The sequence below is a fragment of the Sciurus carolinensis genome, chromosome 5 (assembly GCF_902686445.1).
Source record: "Sciurus carolinensis chromosome 5, mSciCar1.2, whole genome shotgun sequence".
Lineage (NCBI taxonomy): Eukaryota > Metazoa > Chordata > Mammalia > Rodentia > Sciuridae > Sciurus > Sciurus carolinensis.
In genome coordinates, this window is record NC_062217.1 from 144368578 (window position 1) to 144382871 (window position 14294).

At 43.4% G+C, this 14294-nt stretch overlaps 1 protein-coding gene across 2 annotated transcripts in view; it reads right to left on the bottom strand.

Moving 5' to 3' along the window:
* The window catches only part of Pdlim1 (PDZ and LIM domain 1), a 45022-nt gene extending 31552 nt beyond the window's left edge, over positions 1-13470 (bottom strand). Inside the window, exon 1 of one of the 2 annotated variants that reach the window (XM_047553441.1) lies at positions 13019-13470. In XM_047553441.1, coding sequence (XP_047409397.1) covers positions 13019-13231 — 213 coding nt within the window. In that variant the 5' untranslated portion in view covers positions 13232-13470. The remainder of the gene's footprint in view (positions 1-13018) is intronic. The other variant, XM_047553442.1, reaches the window with a different exon arrangement.
* Between the last annotated feature and the right edge of the window lie 824 nt (positions 13471-14294).

The following is a 14294-nucleotide window of genomic DNA, read 5'->3' on the forward strand; positions in this document are numbered from 1 at the left end:
TTTCCGTCAACATTAGGCAGTTGGACTGAGTCACCCAGTGCAGGCAGTAAACAAGATCCCCTCATTTTCTGACCCCTCTTCCTGAGAAGGCTGAGCTGATGTGACTTCATAAATATTCTACTTTTTCTAACAGACAATGTGGGCTCATTTTTTTAAATAACCCTACATAAACATCACTTTATTTAGAACCAGCAATGGTTCTGAACTAGAAAACCCCACCCCAAGGACAGCCCCCTGAATCAACAAGCTTAACGCCTAGTCAAACTCACTACAACTAAGCAGTGTTCAAAAGCAATCTCTAAGGATAAAACCCAAAATCTTTGACAAGGTCCCAAAAGCCACAGCCTCCCTCCCTACTCTCATGCCACTTGCCCACTAAGCTGTAGCCACAGGGACCTCCTGAGTTCTTTTCTGTCTCAGGACCTTAACACATGCTTTTACTCTACTTGACTGACTTCTCAACCTTCAACTCTCAGTTTAAATGTCCCTTCTGAGAGAGTCTTCCCTGACCTCTAAACTACACTAAATCTCCCACCATCCATTTATTTATTTTATTTTATTTTATTTTACTTTATTTTTTGGTGGTGCTGAGGATTGAACCCAGGGTCTTGCACTTGTGAGGCAAGCACTGTACCAACTGAGCTACATACCCAGCCCCCACCATCCATTTAATACCCTCTGTTCTTTGGATAGTTGTCACATTAGTTTTGGAAATCTGTTATGTAGGTTTTTCTTGCCTACGAAACAAAGGTTTGTGAGGGCAGAATTTGGTCTGCTTCTTGTGCCTTGGTATCCCCAGTTCTGGCACAGTGCCTGGACAGAGTAAGTGCTCAATAAATATTTGTCCAATGAATGATTTTATCTAAGGTATCTAGTGTTGTTAAAGACATAATCAGTCTGTTTCATTTTATCCACTAAAATGAATATTTCAAAATTATCAGAAATATTTTTATTTCAAAAATCAAATAATCATATCCCTCAATATTGCTATCCTGGAATATATCCACTCGCAAAACTCAAATAATGAGAAAGGGGAACAGGTCATTGAGAAGAGAAAATGTAAGTTTCTTTTTACTTTCTGATCTTCAATTGTTAAGAAGTCTGGACTTTCCAGCACTTGGTCCAAACTGTCTTGTGGGAGTGGCATTTCTGCTGAGAACACCCCAGCAGGTCCTAGACAAGCCAGAACCAGTCTTAAGAGCCTTGAATCTGAGTAATCATTTCAGTTTGATTTCCTTTTTTTTTTTTTTTTTTTTTTGAGTCAAAGTAGTAAAAAGTCAAAAGAAATCTTGGCAAATTTCATGACAATATCATCAGATGGTCAGTTGGGACTCAGATGTAATCACCCACAAACAGATTAAGTTCACATTCTTTCATGAGCTATATCTTTTGGGGGAGAAAAATGGTATATTAAAACAAGTTATGAAATTTGCCTTTTACAAAGCCTTTTCCTATCCCATCTCCCACTTGAGATAATAATAATGATAAGCTCACCACAACACTAGATAACTGTATAGGTGACCAAGCGACGACTGCTTCAAGTTAAAGCCAGATCCCCTCATTCCAAATTCCATTCTTCCCTGCTTTAGCATAAAGACACAAGCGCAGACTCCAAACACAAATGTCAGAGCCAAAGAAAAATCCAGAATTCAGAAGAGGATTTGCCATGCGTTCTTCACAAGAAACTAGAGAATCACAAACCCCTGCTATGGCCGGTGCTTCCCTGGCAGAGGACAATAGCTCCACTGCTCTGCACTGACCTGGGGTCCAGGAACCCCACCCTCATAAAATACACAAAAAACACGGAACTAAAGAGAGCTAAAGGAGAGAAGGGCGGTGCGGACGCTGGCCAGCGCCAGTCTGGAACAACAGACTTCAACCCTTGCCACAGACTGCCTCTCCATTGTAATCAGCCATAATCATAACAGAGGCCATCAGTTAATGAGTGTTTATTATGTGCACCATCCAAGCATTCAGCCAGGGTTAAGTTACAATCCTCCCCTGATGCTATCAGGCAGGAGGTTATTATTTGTATCATCACAGATGAGGAAATGGAGGGGCGGGCTAAGCAGTTTGCCTGAGGTGACTCAGCTGGGGCAGGCCACAGTAGGCTTCAGGGTCCACTACCCAACACTGTCCATCCTAATTTCCCCTGGTCATCCAACTCCATCAGAACCAGCTCATAATGGCATCAGTTTCAACTCCTAAAAAAGAAATCCTATGCTCCCCTCCAAAGAAACGGTCCCATTAGTTCAAAGGACATCCCCAAAATCCCTTCATCAGCTCTCTTCCCCAAAGGCCATACAACTAGATCACAGGACTCTCACTGAATGAGAGCAAATGGGTTTAGATGTAACAATTCCCACTAAGGAACAATCTGCTATTTTCCATAGTATTCTCTCCGGTCACCTTCGTCTTTGCCACAAGCCCTACTCTGGACAGACACTGCTTGCTTGGAAACCAACCTGTATACCCCTCTATACTACAAGTTCGTGATGTATCTTCAAAACCTGTGCACTGATGCCGGGGTCCTGATGGCTTAAGAAGGCTTTCAAAGATGTTGATTTCACTTCTAAGTGGTGCAAAATAGGAGGTCTGTGATGTAGCTGTCCCACTTTTTTTTCAATGCATATCTAATTTATTAATATTTATAGGTTGGTAAATTTAACATACTCAAATGATATTGCTGTTATACACAACTGGATGAATACCCACTAACCATGACAAAAAAAAGATAAACACCCTCCTCTGTGATGTCACATTTCACCAGTCTTCTGTTCCGTCCTCTCTCTCATTCATTCACTCTCAGACGTCTTTATGTAAAAGACAGCAGAGCTTGTAGGTTAGGGTGCAGCTTCTGAAGGATTCAAGTCCTGCCTTAGTGACTTATAAGCTAAGGGTCCATGGGCAGACATCTTACCTCTTTGTGCCTTGCTCTTCTCATCTAAGCAACAGGGATGAAAATAACAGTTCCGAAAGTTGTTGTGAGCAATACAAGACAACTCAGGCAGATGATGCTCCCAGGGCTCTAGAAACAGGAGCTATTGTTTGTAGATTCCAGGAGCCACACCAGACACTGGAATACAGCCATGAAAAGGAGACAATGCCTGCTATCAAGGAGCTCACAATCTTCTGGCGGAGAAAGGCCTGTCCCGTACATTGTTCTAGAAGCAACAAGGCAATGGGAGGCTAATGATGGAATCAGAGAAGACTGCCTGGAAGAGGTGTTGCTTCAAACTGCAAAGCCACAAGTGGAGGCAGGAAAGAGCATGCCAGGAACAGCATGTGGAGGGAGAGGAAGGAGATGAGGCTGGAGATGTCAACACAGATCGGGCTGCTGGAACCCTGTTCTCTGAATGCTAAGAAGATTGGGAACTATTGAGCGGGGGTGGCAAACAAAGGACTTTAAAACAGCATCTGACATGCCCGGATACTGCAAGGAAACAACCACTGAGCCTCACCCCAGACTGCTGAGACTAAGGTGACTGCATTAGACAAATATTCTCTAATGACAGTTCAAAATGCACCAATTCAAGGGTCACTCAACTTTTAAGCCAGGCATTCCCTCAGCAGACATTCCAGAAGGTATTCCTACTTAAAATCCCATATTCTATGGACAATTAGATAGAATTCTTTTTCTCTAGGTTCAGGATTGAAAGCTGGAGGGTGCCTGAAATGAATCCAGTCCACAATCATGGTTGTTTTGGTTTTGGTTTTAATTTAAATTACCTACTAATATTTATATATTGATAAATTTCACAGAAACCTATAGGTTCTGAGCTTTTTGTTAAAGATCAGAAGATCCGACTACTCTGCCCTTAGATTCCCTTAGGACACTCCTCAGTGTGACTGAGGAGTCTCTACCATTCTAGATGAGGCACACACTCTCGACTTAGCCACAAGCTGCACTGTGCTCTACTACCCAACACAGAAACAGGCTACCAGCTGCCATTTATCATCATTCTTGCAGCTACTAATTTTCTTACTGCCTCACCCTCTAGTCAAAACTCATTTATGTTGCTTCCTGGCTTCTACATACAAATTAGTTTGGGAACACTGGCTCAATTAAAAGTTATATAAAGCACAATTACATGTACATTTTATAACTAACTAGGGGTGTAGCTCACTGGAACAACATATGTTAAGTATGCAGAAGGCCCTGAGTCCAATCCCAGAACCAAAAAAAAAAAAGAAAAAAGAAATACTTTTTCCCCATCTTAACTATCAAAAGCACCCGGTTTTGTCATGTGTTGTTTTTTCTTTTTTCTCTTTTTTCTTCTTCAAAAATGATAAACTGTATTGTTTGTTGCCTTGTTGTTAGATATGGGGTTTTTAAACAAATATTTGTCAAACAGTTTAAACGGTTCTGATACCAAGCTTTCTTCCCCCTCCCTGAGGAAAAAAGTATATATTCCAAAGGTTCTGACTTTTACTGTGATCAGGACAACAGATCAATTTCCTGAGTGTTCATGAATAACTTTAACTTTGCCCCTTGGAACTGGAATAGAACCTCAGAAATCAACCTGGCTCACCAAGAACTCAGGGGAGAACTGTGACATTTGCAAGGATGAGGCAATGTTCCCAAACAAGTTGGTCATCAGATCCCCCAAAGGGGAGGGGCTTGAAAGTCTAGACAGCACTCACCCGGCTCAGATCTACTGAGGAGGGTCTACACAGAAGGACCTGAGGGGAACACATTTTATACATATTTCAACTTTTATAACATTTATATTATACATAGTGCATATTATATACATTATATATACAATCAATTAAATAAAACATTATTATAATATGCGTGTGTGTATATATAATGTGTGTGGGGTTTTTTTTTGGTTTGTTTTTTTGGTTTTTTTTTTTTGCGGTGCTGGGGATCGAACCCAGGGCCTTATGCTTGCAAGGCAAGCCCTCTATCAACTGAGCTATCTCCCCAGCCCTTGTGTGTGGGTTTTTGTTTTGTTTTGTTTTGTTTTTGATGCTGGGAATTGAATCCAGGACTCCAACCCTGCTAAGCTCATGCTCTACCACTAAACTACATACCCAGGCCCTAATCTATAGATTTTTAAAGCTTTCCAGCAAGTCTAACGCTCACCAGGTTTAGAAACATCAAGAGAGATATTGAATATCCTTTCCTCCTAAACTCACTCACTGAAGTTAAGCTACAAGTAGACAAAAAAAAAAAAAAAAAAAAAAAAAAAAATTTAGAACATAAAATCTCAGCTCCTCCAAAAAACAACTTCAGGGGTTTACACTTACACTTTAAGATTATAGGGGTACATCCCTATAATCCTAACTACTCTCCAGGCTCAGGCAGGAGGATCTCAAACTGGAGGCCAATCTGGGCAACTCAGCAAGACCCCATTTCAAAATAAAAATAAAAAGGGCTGGGAATGAAGCTCAGTGGTCAAGCCCCTGGGTTCAATTCCCATAACTAGAGGAAAAATTTTAAAAAGGAAGAAAGAAAAGGGATGTTCACTAAAATAGTATTTCTCTATATCTTACTAAAACAGAGTTAAAAAAGAAAATCCCTAGGTCGTTGGTCAGCCTCCCTGCCTCCCTGAAGGTGCTATGCAAACGGAGCACTATAGAAGCACTTTCAATCCAGATGTCTAAATAATTCAACGTGGTTCCCATTTTGCCTTGGCCAGAAAACACACAGCTAAATGCAGTGTGCAATTTCAGAAACCAACTGATTTAAAGTTCCTGGCATACTTGTCTTTCCTCTTCCGTGTTCCAATTTTTTTTGTTAAATTGTATGTATGTTCTTGTGTTTTAAATGTTATAAATATGTGGTTTTGCTGTTATAAGTCACCATAAATTCATACAGTAAATAGGTGCAAAAGATGGCATAAATAATGATAGTTACAATTCAGCACTGTACAAAGCACACCTGGGATAAAGAAACGTGAAATTCAAGTTCAATCTCAATGCATGAGCCTTCAAGCACAGCAGCCTGTTGAATCTAATGATTGTGTCAACATATTTAGGTAAAATTTAACATATTCTAAGCTGGAGGATAATGGAGGACCAAGCCCTGCAATATAGAATTTAGAGCAGAACTTGAACTCTCTTCCCTCAGACTTTTTTGACTTTGGGGGCCCAGGTTGTGGCCAGGAATTTGAAGTCACATTATAGCCAAAGAAGCAGCAGGAGCTATGTAGGTTGATCTGAAAACAAGATTGCTTCAAAATGCTCTAGGTCAGTCTGTCACCATTTTCTCAAGGACGTGAGGCAACTGAGTAGGGTAGGTGCTTTCTGATGTGCTCTGTCTTAAGCCGGTCGCACCTCACAGAGTGGAAGCTGTTGGTGCTCAGGGGTAGCAGTTCAGAGACACTGTGCTGTCAGTCTCAGAGACCAACCAGCACTTCTGAGATAGGAACAGAAAATAACAAGAATAACAGAATATAACAAGCAAAACAGAATAACGTAATTTCTCAAGAAATCATCAAGTTCCTCCAAAGTCTTCCTACAGTCCCTAAAAATTCCACATACTTTGAAATGGCTCTAACAACTACCATAACCAAAGCCTAAACACTCACTAAACCTTGAGCAAGTTACTCTGACTCAGTTTCTTCAATGATCAAATGAATTTTATAATGGTATCAATCGCACAAGGCTCCTGGAAGGGTTAAATGAAATTAAAACATTTGTAAAAATGTTAAAATTTAAAACAATGTCTGACATAAGATAACTACTGAGTACACAGTAGCTACCATTAAAATTTCTTTAACAGTACACAGTACCCTGACACTTTCCACATGTTAGCCATAGTTAGCTCTCTCTATACATCATTTTAATCTTCACTACAACCTCTGAAGACAAGTCCTATTATACCCATTTACAAATGAGAACAGTTTTCAGGAGCTAACCTGCCCAAGGACACCCAAGAAAATGAAATAGACAAGATAAGGTTTTGAACCCACATTCAGCTGATACCAAAAGTGCATTTCCCTGAACATCAAGGTGCCTTTAAGATATATTGTAGTAAAAATAAGACAGAAAGCACAAAACAGTGAAGTCTAAATAATTCATCATGACACTGCAATTTGGCTTTATGCAATCGATGTATGTGAAAGACAGAACTGGGAAGTTTTGCAGGTCACTGTTAACAGTCCCCTGGGATGTAAGATTAGGGGAGGCCTTTACTTTATGCTTTCTGGTCTATACTTTTAAAACAAGCACCATGTTTCTCTATGAATCTTACTGAAATATACTTAAGTACAGAGCATAAGTTGTAATCATACAAGTGAGTAAATTCTCAGAGACCACACCCATTTCATTGAAATAGCACCAAAGAAACAAGCCTCTGGGCAATAATATGCCCTGATCCTGACTTTTAATACTGTATGTTAATTTTGTCCAATTAACTTGCTAAAACTTGAATCACAGTGTTTACTCCTTTCTCTCGTCTGTCATCCTTTTTCAACATCCTGTGTCTCACTTTCATGACACTGTGCACAGCTACAATTCCTTCATTCTCATTTCTGTGGTGTTTTACATAATCTTACCATTTATTTATCCATTTTATTGTTGTTAGACATTTGAATTTGGTTCAAATCATAAACAGGGCTGCTTGGAAAATTCTCAAACATGTCGTTTGATGTAAGTTCTCCCAGGTGGGCCTGTGGCTTCTGGCTTTTAGGAGGGCCAGGGAATGGAGGTGCTGCTCTCTGGGATGCTCTGAGCTGAGCCTCATGGCAGCTTCACAGCCACCCAGCCAACCCAAACAGGTGCAAGAGGCTCTAGGGTGAGGAGCCCAGGAGGGTCCTGCCCCTCATGTTGATGCCTGCAACACCATAAGTACTTCCGGAATTGTGTGCTGGATAATATTGTTAGCAATGGAATATCAACAGCTATGGGTTATCACAAAGCAGGACACAGTGGTTAAAGGTAACCAGAGTGGGGGTTGGTTGGCCTGGCTTCACAACCCAGTTCTGCAATTTAAGGACTCTGGGTCCTGTGTCCCTTTGTCACGCATGGAAAATACTGAAAATGCATGCTAAGCAGAGTAGGCATTCAAAAACATGTTAGCAGTTATTCAAATATTCTGACATGGATACTGAGACTATAAGCTTGGAAGTCAGATTGTTCAGTCACTCACTGCTGAATGACACAAGTCAAGGGCTTCCTTTTCCATGCCTCAGTTTCCTCATCTGTAAAATATGGGGTCTTAATTGTACCAATCACTGGAAATAAAATATTAAGCACTTAGAATAGTGTTTGGCATATAAAAATTCCCATACAGGTTTTAACTATAGTTTTTGGAAGCAGAGCAAATATTTTTCACATAAATCTTTTCAGTGCCAGTGGATGCTCTTGTGATGAACAGAACACAAGTTCTTCTGAAAAACTTCCTAAATTCATACATTTTCTTAATGAACTGATGGTTAAAGGTACAACTAATATTATGAGAGACTAGGATAGTCTAACAATTAAAAAAGCAGGTTATCATACTCAAAGGGTACAAAGTGAGTTTGCTTGTTTATAATTTTGTTTTTTCTTTATGGGAAATTACAGTCCAGGGAAGGCACATGACTGGCACAGGATCACCTAATGAGATACCCAGGACCAGAGCTTAGCTTGTATTCCTGTCTTGGATGTGTTACCAGGACACCAGTCTGGTGGCTTCCTCAAAGCTTCTTCCCCCAAGACCTACTGGAAGCCAAATCATCCTTTAAAAATTAATTTTCTAAGAGGGGCAAGGTGGTACATGCCTAAAATCCCAGCCATCAGGAGGTGGAGGTAGGAAGATCACAAGTTTGAGGCCAAACTAGGTAACAGAGATGGTCTCAAAAATAAAAATAAAAAGGGCTGGGGTATAGCTCAGCAGCAGAGCACTTGCCTATGCAAGTGCCCTGGGTATTGCAAAAAAAAAAAAAAATTACTTTTCTGACATGAATTTCTTTTCTGACATGGCCCTTTTTATTTATTTTTAATCAGTCACTACCCTCTTTTTTTACAAGGAAGTTAAAAAGTAGTTCAAAGGATAGAAAAATTATGCAAATTCAAACAAATTACCTAACCTGTAATTTCCCTAGCCTGGGAAGGTATGGCCCCGTGGCTGGATGATGCTCTCCTCTCAATCATCTGACAAGCTGTAGTACTCAAAAAGCATTCTTCCCTCTTTCCTCCTCAAAAATGAACCAGCAAAGTTGGAATCCTGGAGGTTGGGGAGAGGAGGCCATCTGGTCAGAGGGTTCTAACGTGGCTTGCCAAATTCCATGCCAGTGGGCTCAAGCATCCACTTACATACAATCCTCTTGGATTCATCCTCTTCCTTCTCTCTCCTTAGGTCAGCTATGATCACTGCATCATCTAATATCTCCCAAGTGATCAATTTCACAGAATGAGAGAGTGCAGCCCAGGGGCCATTAGCATATAATGAGGTTTTAGGGGGACACTTCTTGCTTTTCATAACCTGACACATAAACCCTGTTCTTTCAGTCTTTTAGGAAATGATGTAAAATCTACTTGAATCTGGAAATAACACTTAAAAATCCGAAACCACCTTCTGACTACCAGCTATCCATTCTTAAACATCCCTTGGGAATCCTTGGGCAAAGAGCACAAGCACTTGCCATTAAACCACAAGCTCTTAGCAAAGTGTTCCCCAAGACTCAAGAGCCCAGTCCTCTAACTAAGACCATCCCCTTATTTCTGGCCCCACCTCTTCCTGTCTTTTGTCAGTTGCTAGGAGAGAAGAACAGTCAACATAAACTGAGCAGCAATTTTGGCCTGGGTGTGGATTCTCTGAAGGTTTCCCTTGAAAGCAATAAAGCAAATAAGAAATTACATAGGAAGGAGGGGGAAAAAAAAAAAAAAAAAACTCAAGGAGATGGACAACTGTAGGACTGGAGCAGGAACTGACCAAAAAAATAAAATAAAATAATTTTCAGGGAACAGTATCAAATAAGTGGCTGGATCACTAGGGAATCCAAGGCAGGAGCCATAATGAGACACTGGGTGAAAGAAGAAAGCCAGTCTGTGTCCATTTAAAGCTGGAAATCTATATTGTGATTTTAAGTTTCTCTCAATAACATAAATGAAAACAGTTAAGATGCAAAAGAAGCTATACATACATACACACACACGTGTTCTTTATAAGTCTGTTAAGAAATGGGCAGAATGAAGCTACGGTGTTCAGGAGCCCCAATGAGGTGGTAAAACTATGAAAAAAGTGAGTGATTATCATTAAGTCAGGATAGGGCTACATTACTGAGCCTCTGGGTGTTACCAATGTTTTATTTCTTGACCTAGGTGGGGACAGGAGTTCACTTTATAATCATTTGTGATACATTATATTCCATGACTTTCTATTTCACAATTAAAAAATAAGTTAGAAAATATTTTAAATGCATAAGATCACAGACCTATATTCAGAAGCTTGAGCAGGTTAACAAAAGACAGGAGCCAATATCAGAATAATTCATGCAAGAGAAAGCAAACAAAGTTATTTAAATAAAAGGTGCTCCTGTCCCAGCCTAATTTTATAGTTTGCTTTGGTGTGGAGATTCCACATCTACTTATATAAAACCATGCTAGCAAACTGTATCTGCTCAGGATAATAAAAGTAGCACAGGTACCAACCAGAAGGTTTGTAGAGCTCTTTGTCGATGCTCACACCTCCTCACCATTACTCATGTTTACCGAGCACTCTCACATACCTAAACTCACAGCCAAGGCTTCATCTTATCCCCACTGCAGAGACGGTAGGTTTGAACAGAAGGATTGCCCAAGGGCAGCTCAATAAGAAGCGAAACCCAGACCAGCACAAGAACTTAGACAACCACCCCGCAACCCCTTTATGAAAGTCACTTTCCCATTCCCAAGAGATCAGGCTCACATTTTTTCCATGTGGAAATGAGATGAAGAGAAGAGTAAATATCTGTCAACATGAGCATGTCACCTTCTGAGTCACTTTTACTTTTCAATTAAAGCCCCAGAGACATTATAAAGATTAGCTTCCCTCACCAGACCATGAACACCTTGAGTATAGGGCTGTGTCCTCTCACTTCTGAGGAATTTGCACAGTTTCTGGCATATGGTCTGTGCTCACACCATAAATAAACAGTTAATGTATAAAGGTACAAACCAAGAAATTTTTGTGATGTTTTTCACCCTACACCATCATTATGGCATAGTGCCACTTACATTTACATTAAGGGTTTTTTTTTTTTTTTTTCCTCCAGTACTAGAGATAGACTCCAGGGCCTTCAGCATGCTAGGCAAGCACCCCACCAGTGAACTACATACCTAGCCCTTTTTTAATTTTGAGGCAGGGTCTAAGTTGCCCAAATTGGTTTCAAATTTGTGACCTCCCTACCGTTTTTTACATATTGCCAATATAGACTCCACTACTTTAAAAAAAAAAAAAAAAAAAAAAGCATGTCATATATAAATCTTAGAAATGGGGAAGGCTGACAGGTTAATTATAGATACAAAGAGCAGGGACAAATGGACTATGAGGTAAGTGAGTCTGAATGTGCCTTCCCTGGACAGGCATTCATTAATAAGCCTGTGAGGCTATATGGAGCACAGAAGTTCTATGCCAGGCCTGGGGCACAATTCCTGTGCTTGAAGAATGCAGTTGGAGACTCAGAAGACAGTGTGTGCCTCTGAAAATAATCAAAGAGGTCTCTGTGGGACAAGGTGGGCAGATGGAAAGTACAGCCTTGAAACTGGGCTGCTTGCTCCTTTTGGAGTAGGATGGTGAGAGAGCTCTTCATTGGGCCAGACCCTCCTGGAAGGAAGTGTGGGTAGGCCTGAGGCTGGCAGAGAAGCCAAGAGGTGGCCCCCACTTCTTCTCCAGCATGGGCTCTCCACCAAACTCCTTCAGCTGCTGGAAGCAGGGTCTTAAGTCAAAAAAAAAAAAAAAAAAAAAACACAGGGATCTTTTATTTCCACTTCACCCTCCTCCACCCCAAGAAAAAGAGGGATATTTAGGAGACTGGGGAGACAAGCTGAAGGTCAGTTTCAGCAACTAGATGGTCCAAGAATGCAATGTGCTACCTCAAGGCGGGGCATGGCCACAGGGACTGCTTTTCTCCTCTCTCTTTCCTCAATCAGAAGACAGTTATTAGGCTCGGTGGGACACACCTGTAATCCCAACTACTTGGGAGGCTGAGGCAAGAGGATCACAAATTCCAGGCCAGCCTGGGCAATTTAGCAAGACTCTGTATCAAAATTAAAAAAAAAAAAAAAAAAAAAAATGGGTTGGGGGTGTAGCTCAGTGGTAAAGCGGCAGAATTCAATCCCCAGAACCACAAGAAACAAACAGAAGAATTTTATTGAGCCCACCCCATACCCTGGCTGCGGACACTGAATGTGGCATCACTCTCAGTGTGACATCACCTTGTGTTTGGCCCAGATTACAAGGCCAAAATCGGAGTCTCCGGGTCTCCCTGAAGGTTCCACTTCCTTTGAGGGCCACGGGTCTAGCAGTCTGGAACGTGGACCCTTCCAGAGATGTGGCTACTCAAGTTTTCAAGCACCACCTCCACTCACCAAGTGAGGACCCTGCCCCAGTACCCACTCACCACCTGAGGAAACTGGGCTATTCCCTGATAATCTGGGAATGTCAGGCAGAAAGATGGGAGAGAAGAACCAATAGTGTTTATTTGGGTTTATTTCCAAAATCCCACCTTTTCTATAAAAGGCATTAGGGAGGTGAGACCCGTCCATGGATCAGGTCCAAAGAGTAAAAAAATTTCGGTTGCTTCTTTTTAAATTAATCCCACTCGTCCTCCAGTGGGTTTTCCTCCATTCCACCTCACTTTCCAGGACTTTCCTGCTGCTTCCAATTTGCTTTTCTCCACTCTGCAACTGTGAAGCACGGGAAAGTGCTCTCTCCCACCACACGGATCTGCGAAGACCCTCAGTCCCAAGGGAGTGGACAAAGCGCGTCCACACGCCGCGCCGCGCTTCCGGGGCGAAGGAAGAAAATTGCTCTTGGCTCCAGCGCCCGCAGAGCTGGCGAAGCGGCGGCGGGCGCAGCAGGAGCGCTCAGCGCACTGCGCACCTGGACGCGCCCCGCGCGGTCTCCGGTCCGTCCTCGATAGTGCCCGCTGGGCCCCGGCCTCCGCAGGTCCCCTCCGGAGCGCGCCCCGCTCCCACGCGCGTCCCAGGCTACCCTTACCCTGGAAATGGCGAGAGGCTGCTCAAAGTCCTTGCCGCCCACAAGGCGAAAGCCCCAAGGTCCCGGTCCCTGGAGGACGATCTGCTGGGTGGTCATAGCGCGGCAGCAGCGGGCGGCGACCCGAGGGGACAGATGGACAGGACGCGACTCCCGCGGCAGCTGTCGGAGAAAGCGCGCGGCGCGGGCCCGGGAGCCTGGCGGGTTGAAGCAGGGCGGGAGCAAGGGCGGGGGCGCTCCGCCCAGCCGCGACGCCGCCGCCCCTCGCCCGTCCTCCCGCGGGGCCCGCGGCCGCTCCCTGCCCGGCGCGCCGCGAAGAGCCGGGCCTGGAGCCCGGCTGCCAGAGTCCGAGTCAGGTGGGGGCGCCGGGGCTCTCGGCTGCCCCGCCCCGCAGAGCCGCACCGCCTCCTCCGGCCCCACCCTCCGCTGCACGACCGCTCCCCGCCCCGCGGCAAGCGCCAGGTGAGAGGCAAGCAGGTTCCGACGGCGGACGCGCTTTGCAAAGTGAATTGAGAAGGGCTGTGCAGTCAGCCCTCTAAAGTCGGCTCCAGGTTTACACTGGCCTTTTGGAAACGATAAAGATGTTCAGAAGGTGCTTTGAATGACCTCGTTTGATGCGATGAGGCAGTAAGGGCATTTAGTCCCATTTTACAGATGAAGTAACTGAGTCTACCTAAGGATACACAGCTGGTGGGGCACTGGATCTGGACCACTACGGGGACTCCAGGTGCTGAAGAACGCCATCCTGGAACTTTTCTAATGCTAATGAGACCCTCACACGGGATTGTAATTGAGCTTCCAGGCTTTTCTAGAGGCCTTTCTTCTGGCTGGAGTTCACCATAGGTTCTAACCTTCCCAACAGTTCAGACCTAAGTCTAGGGCCGGCTAAGTGCTGGAAGGGAATTGAGTACCAAGGCCTGGTTCTGCCTGCCGGAAGCTTCCTAATCGGAATGCGTGAGGAGCGCTTCCTGAACAAATCCGACTCCATCTCATGCTGTCCACTATATCCCCACCTCACTCCGAGTAAAACCTAAATCCTTAAAATGCCTATAGGGCCGCCTCCAGATTGGCCCCAACTCCCTCTGACCTCATCTCCTACTGTTCCCCCTTGAACTGCCACACTGGCTTCCTCCTTAGGGCCTTGCCTGAGGGTGTGGATATG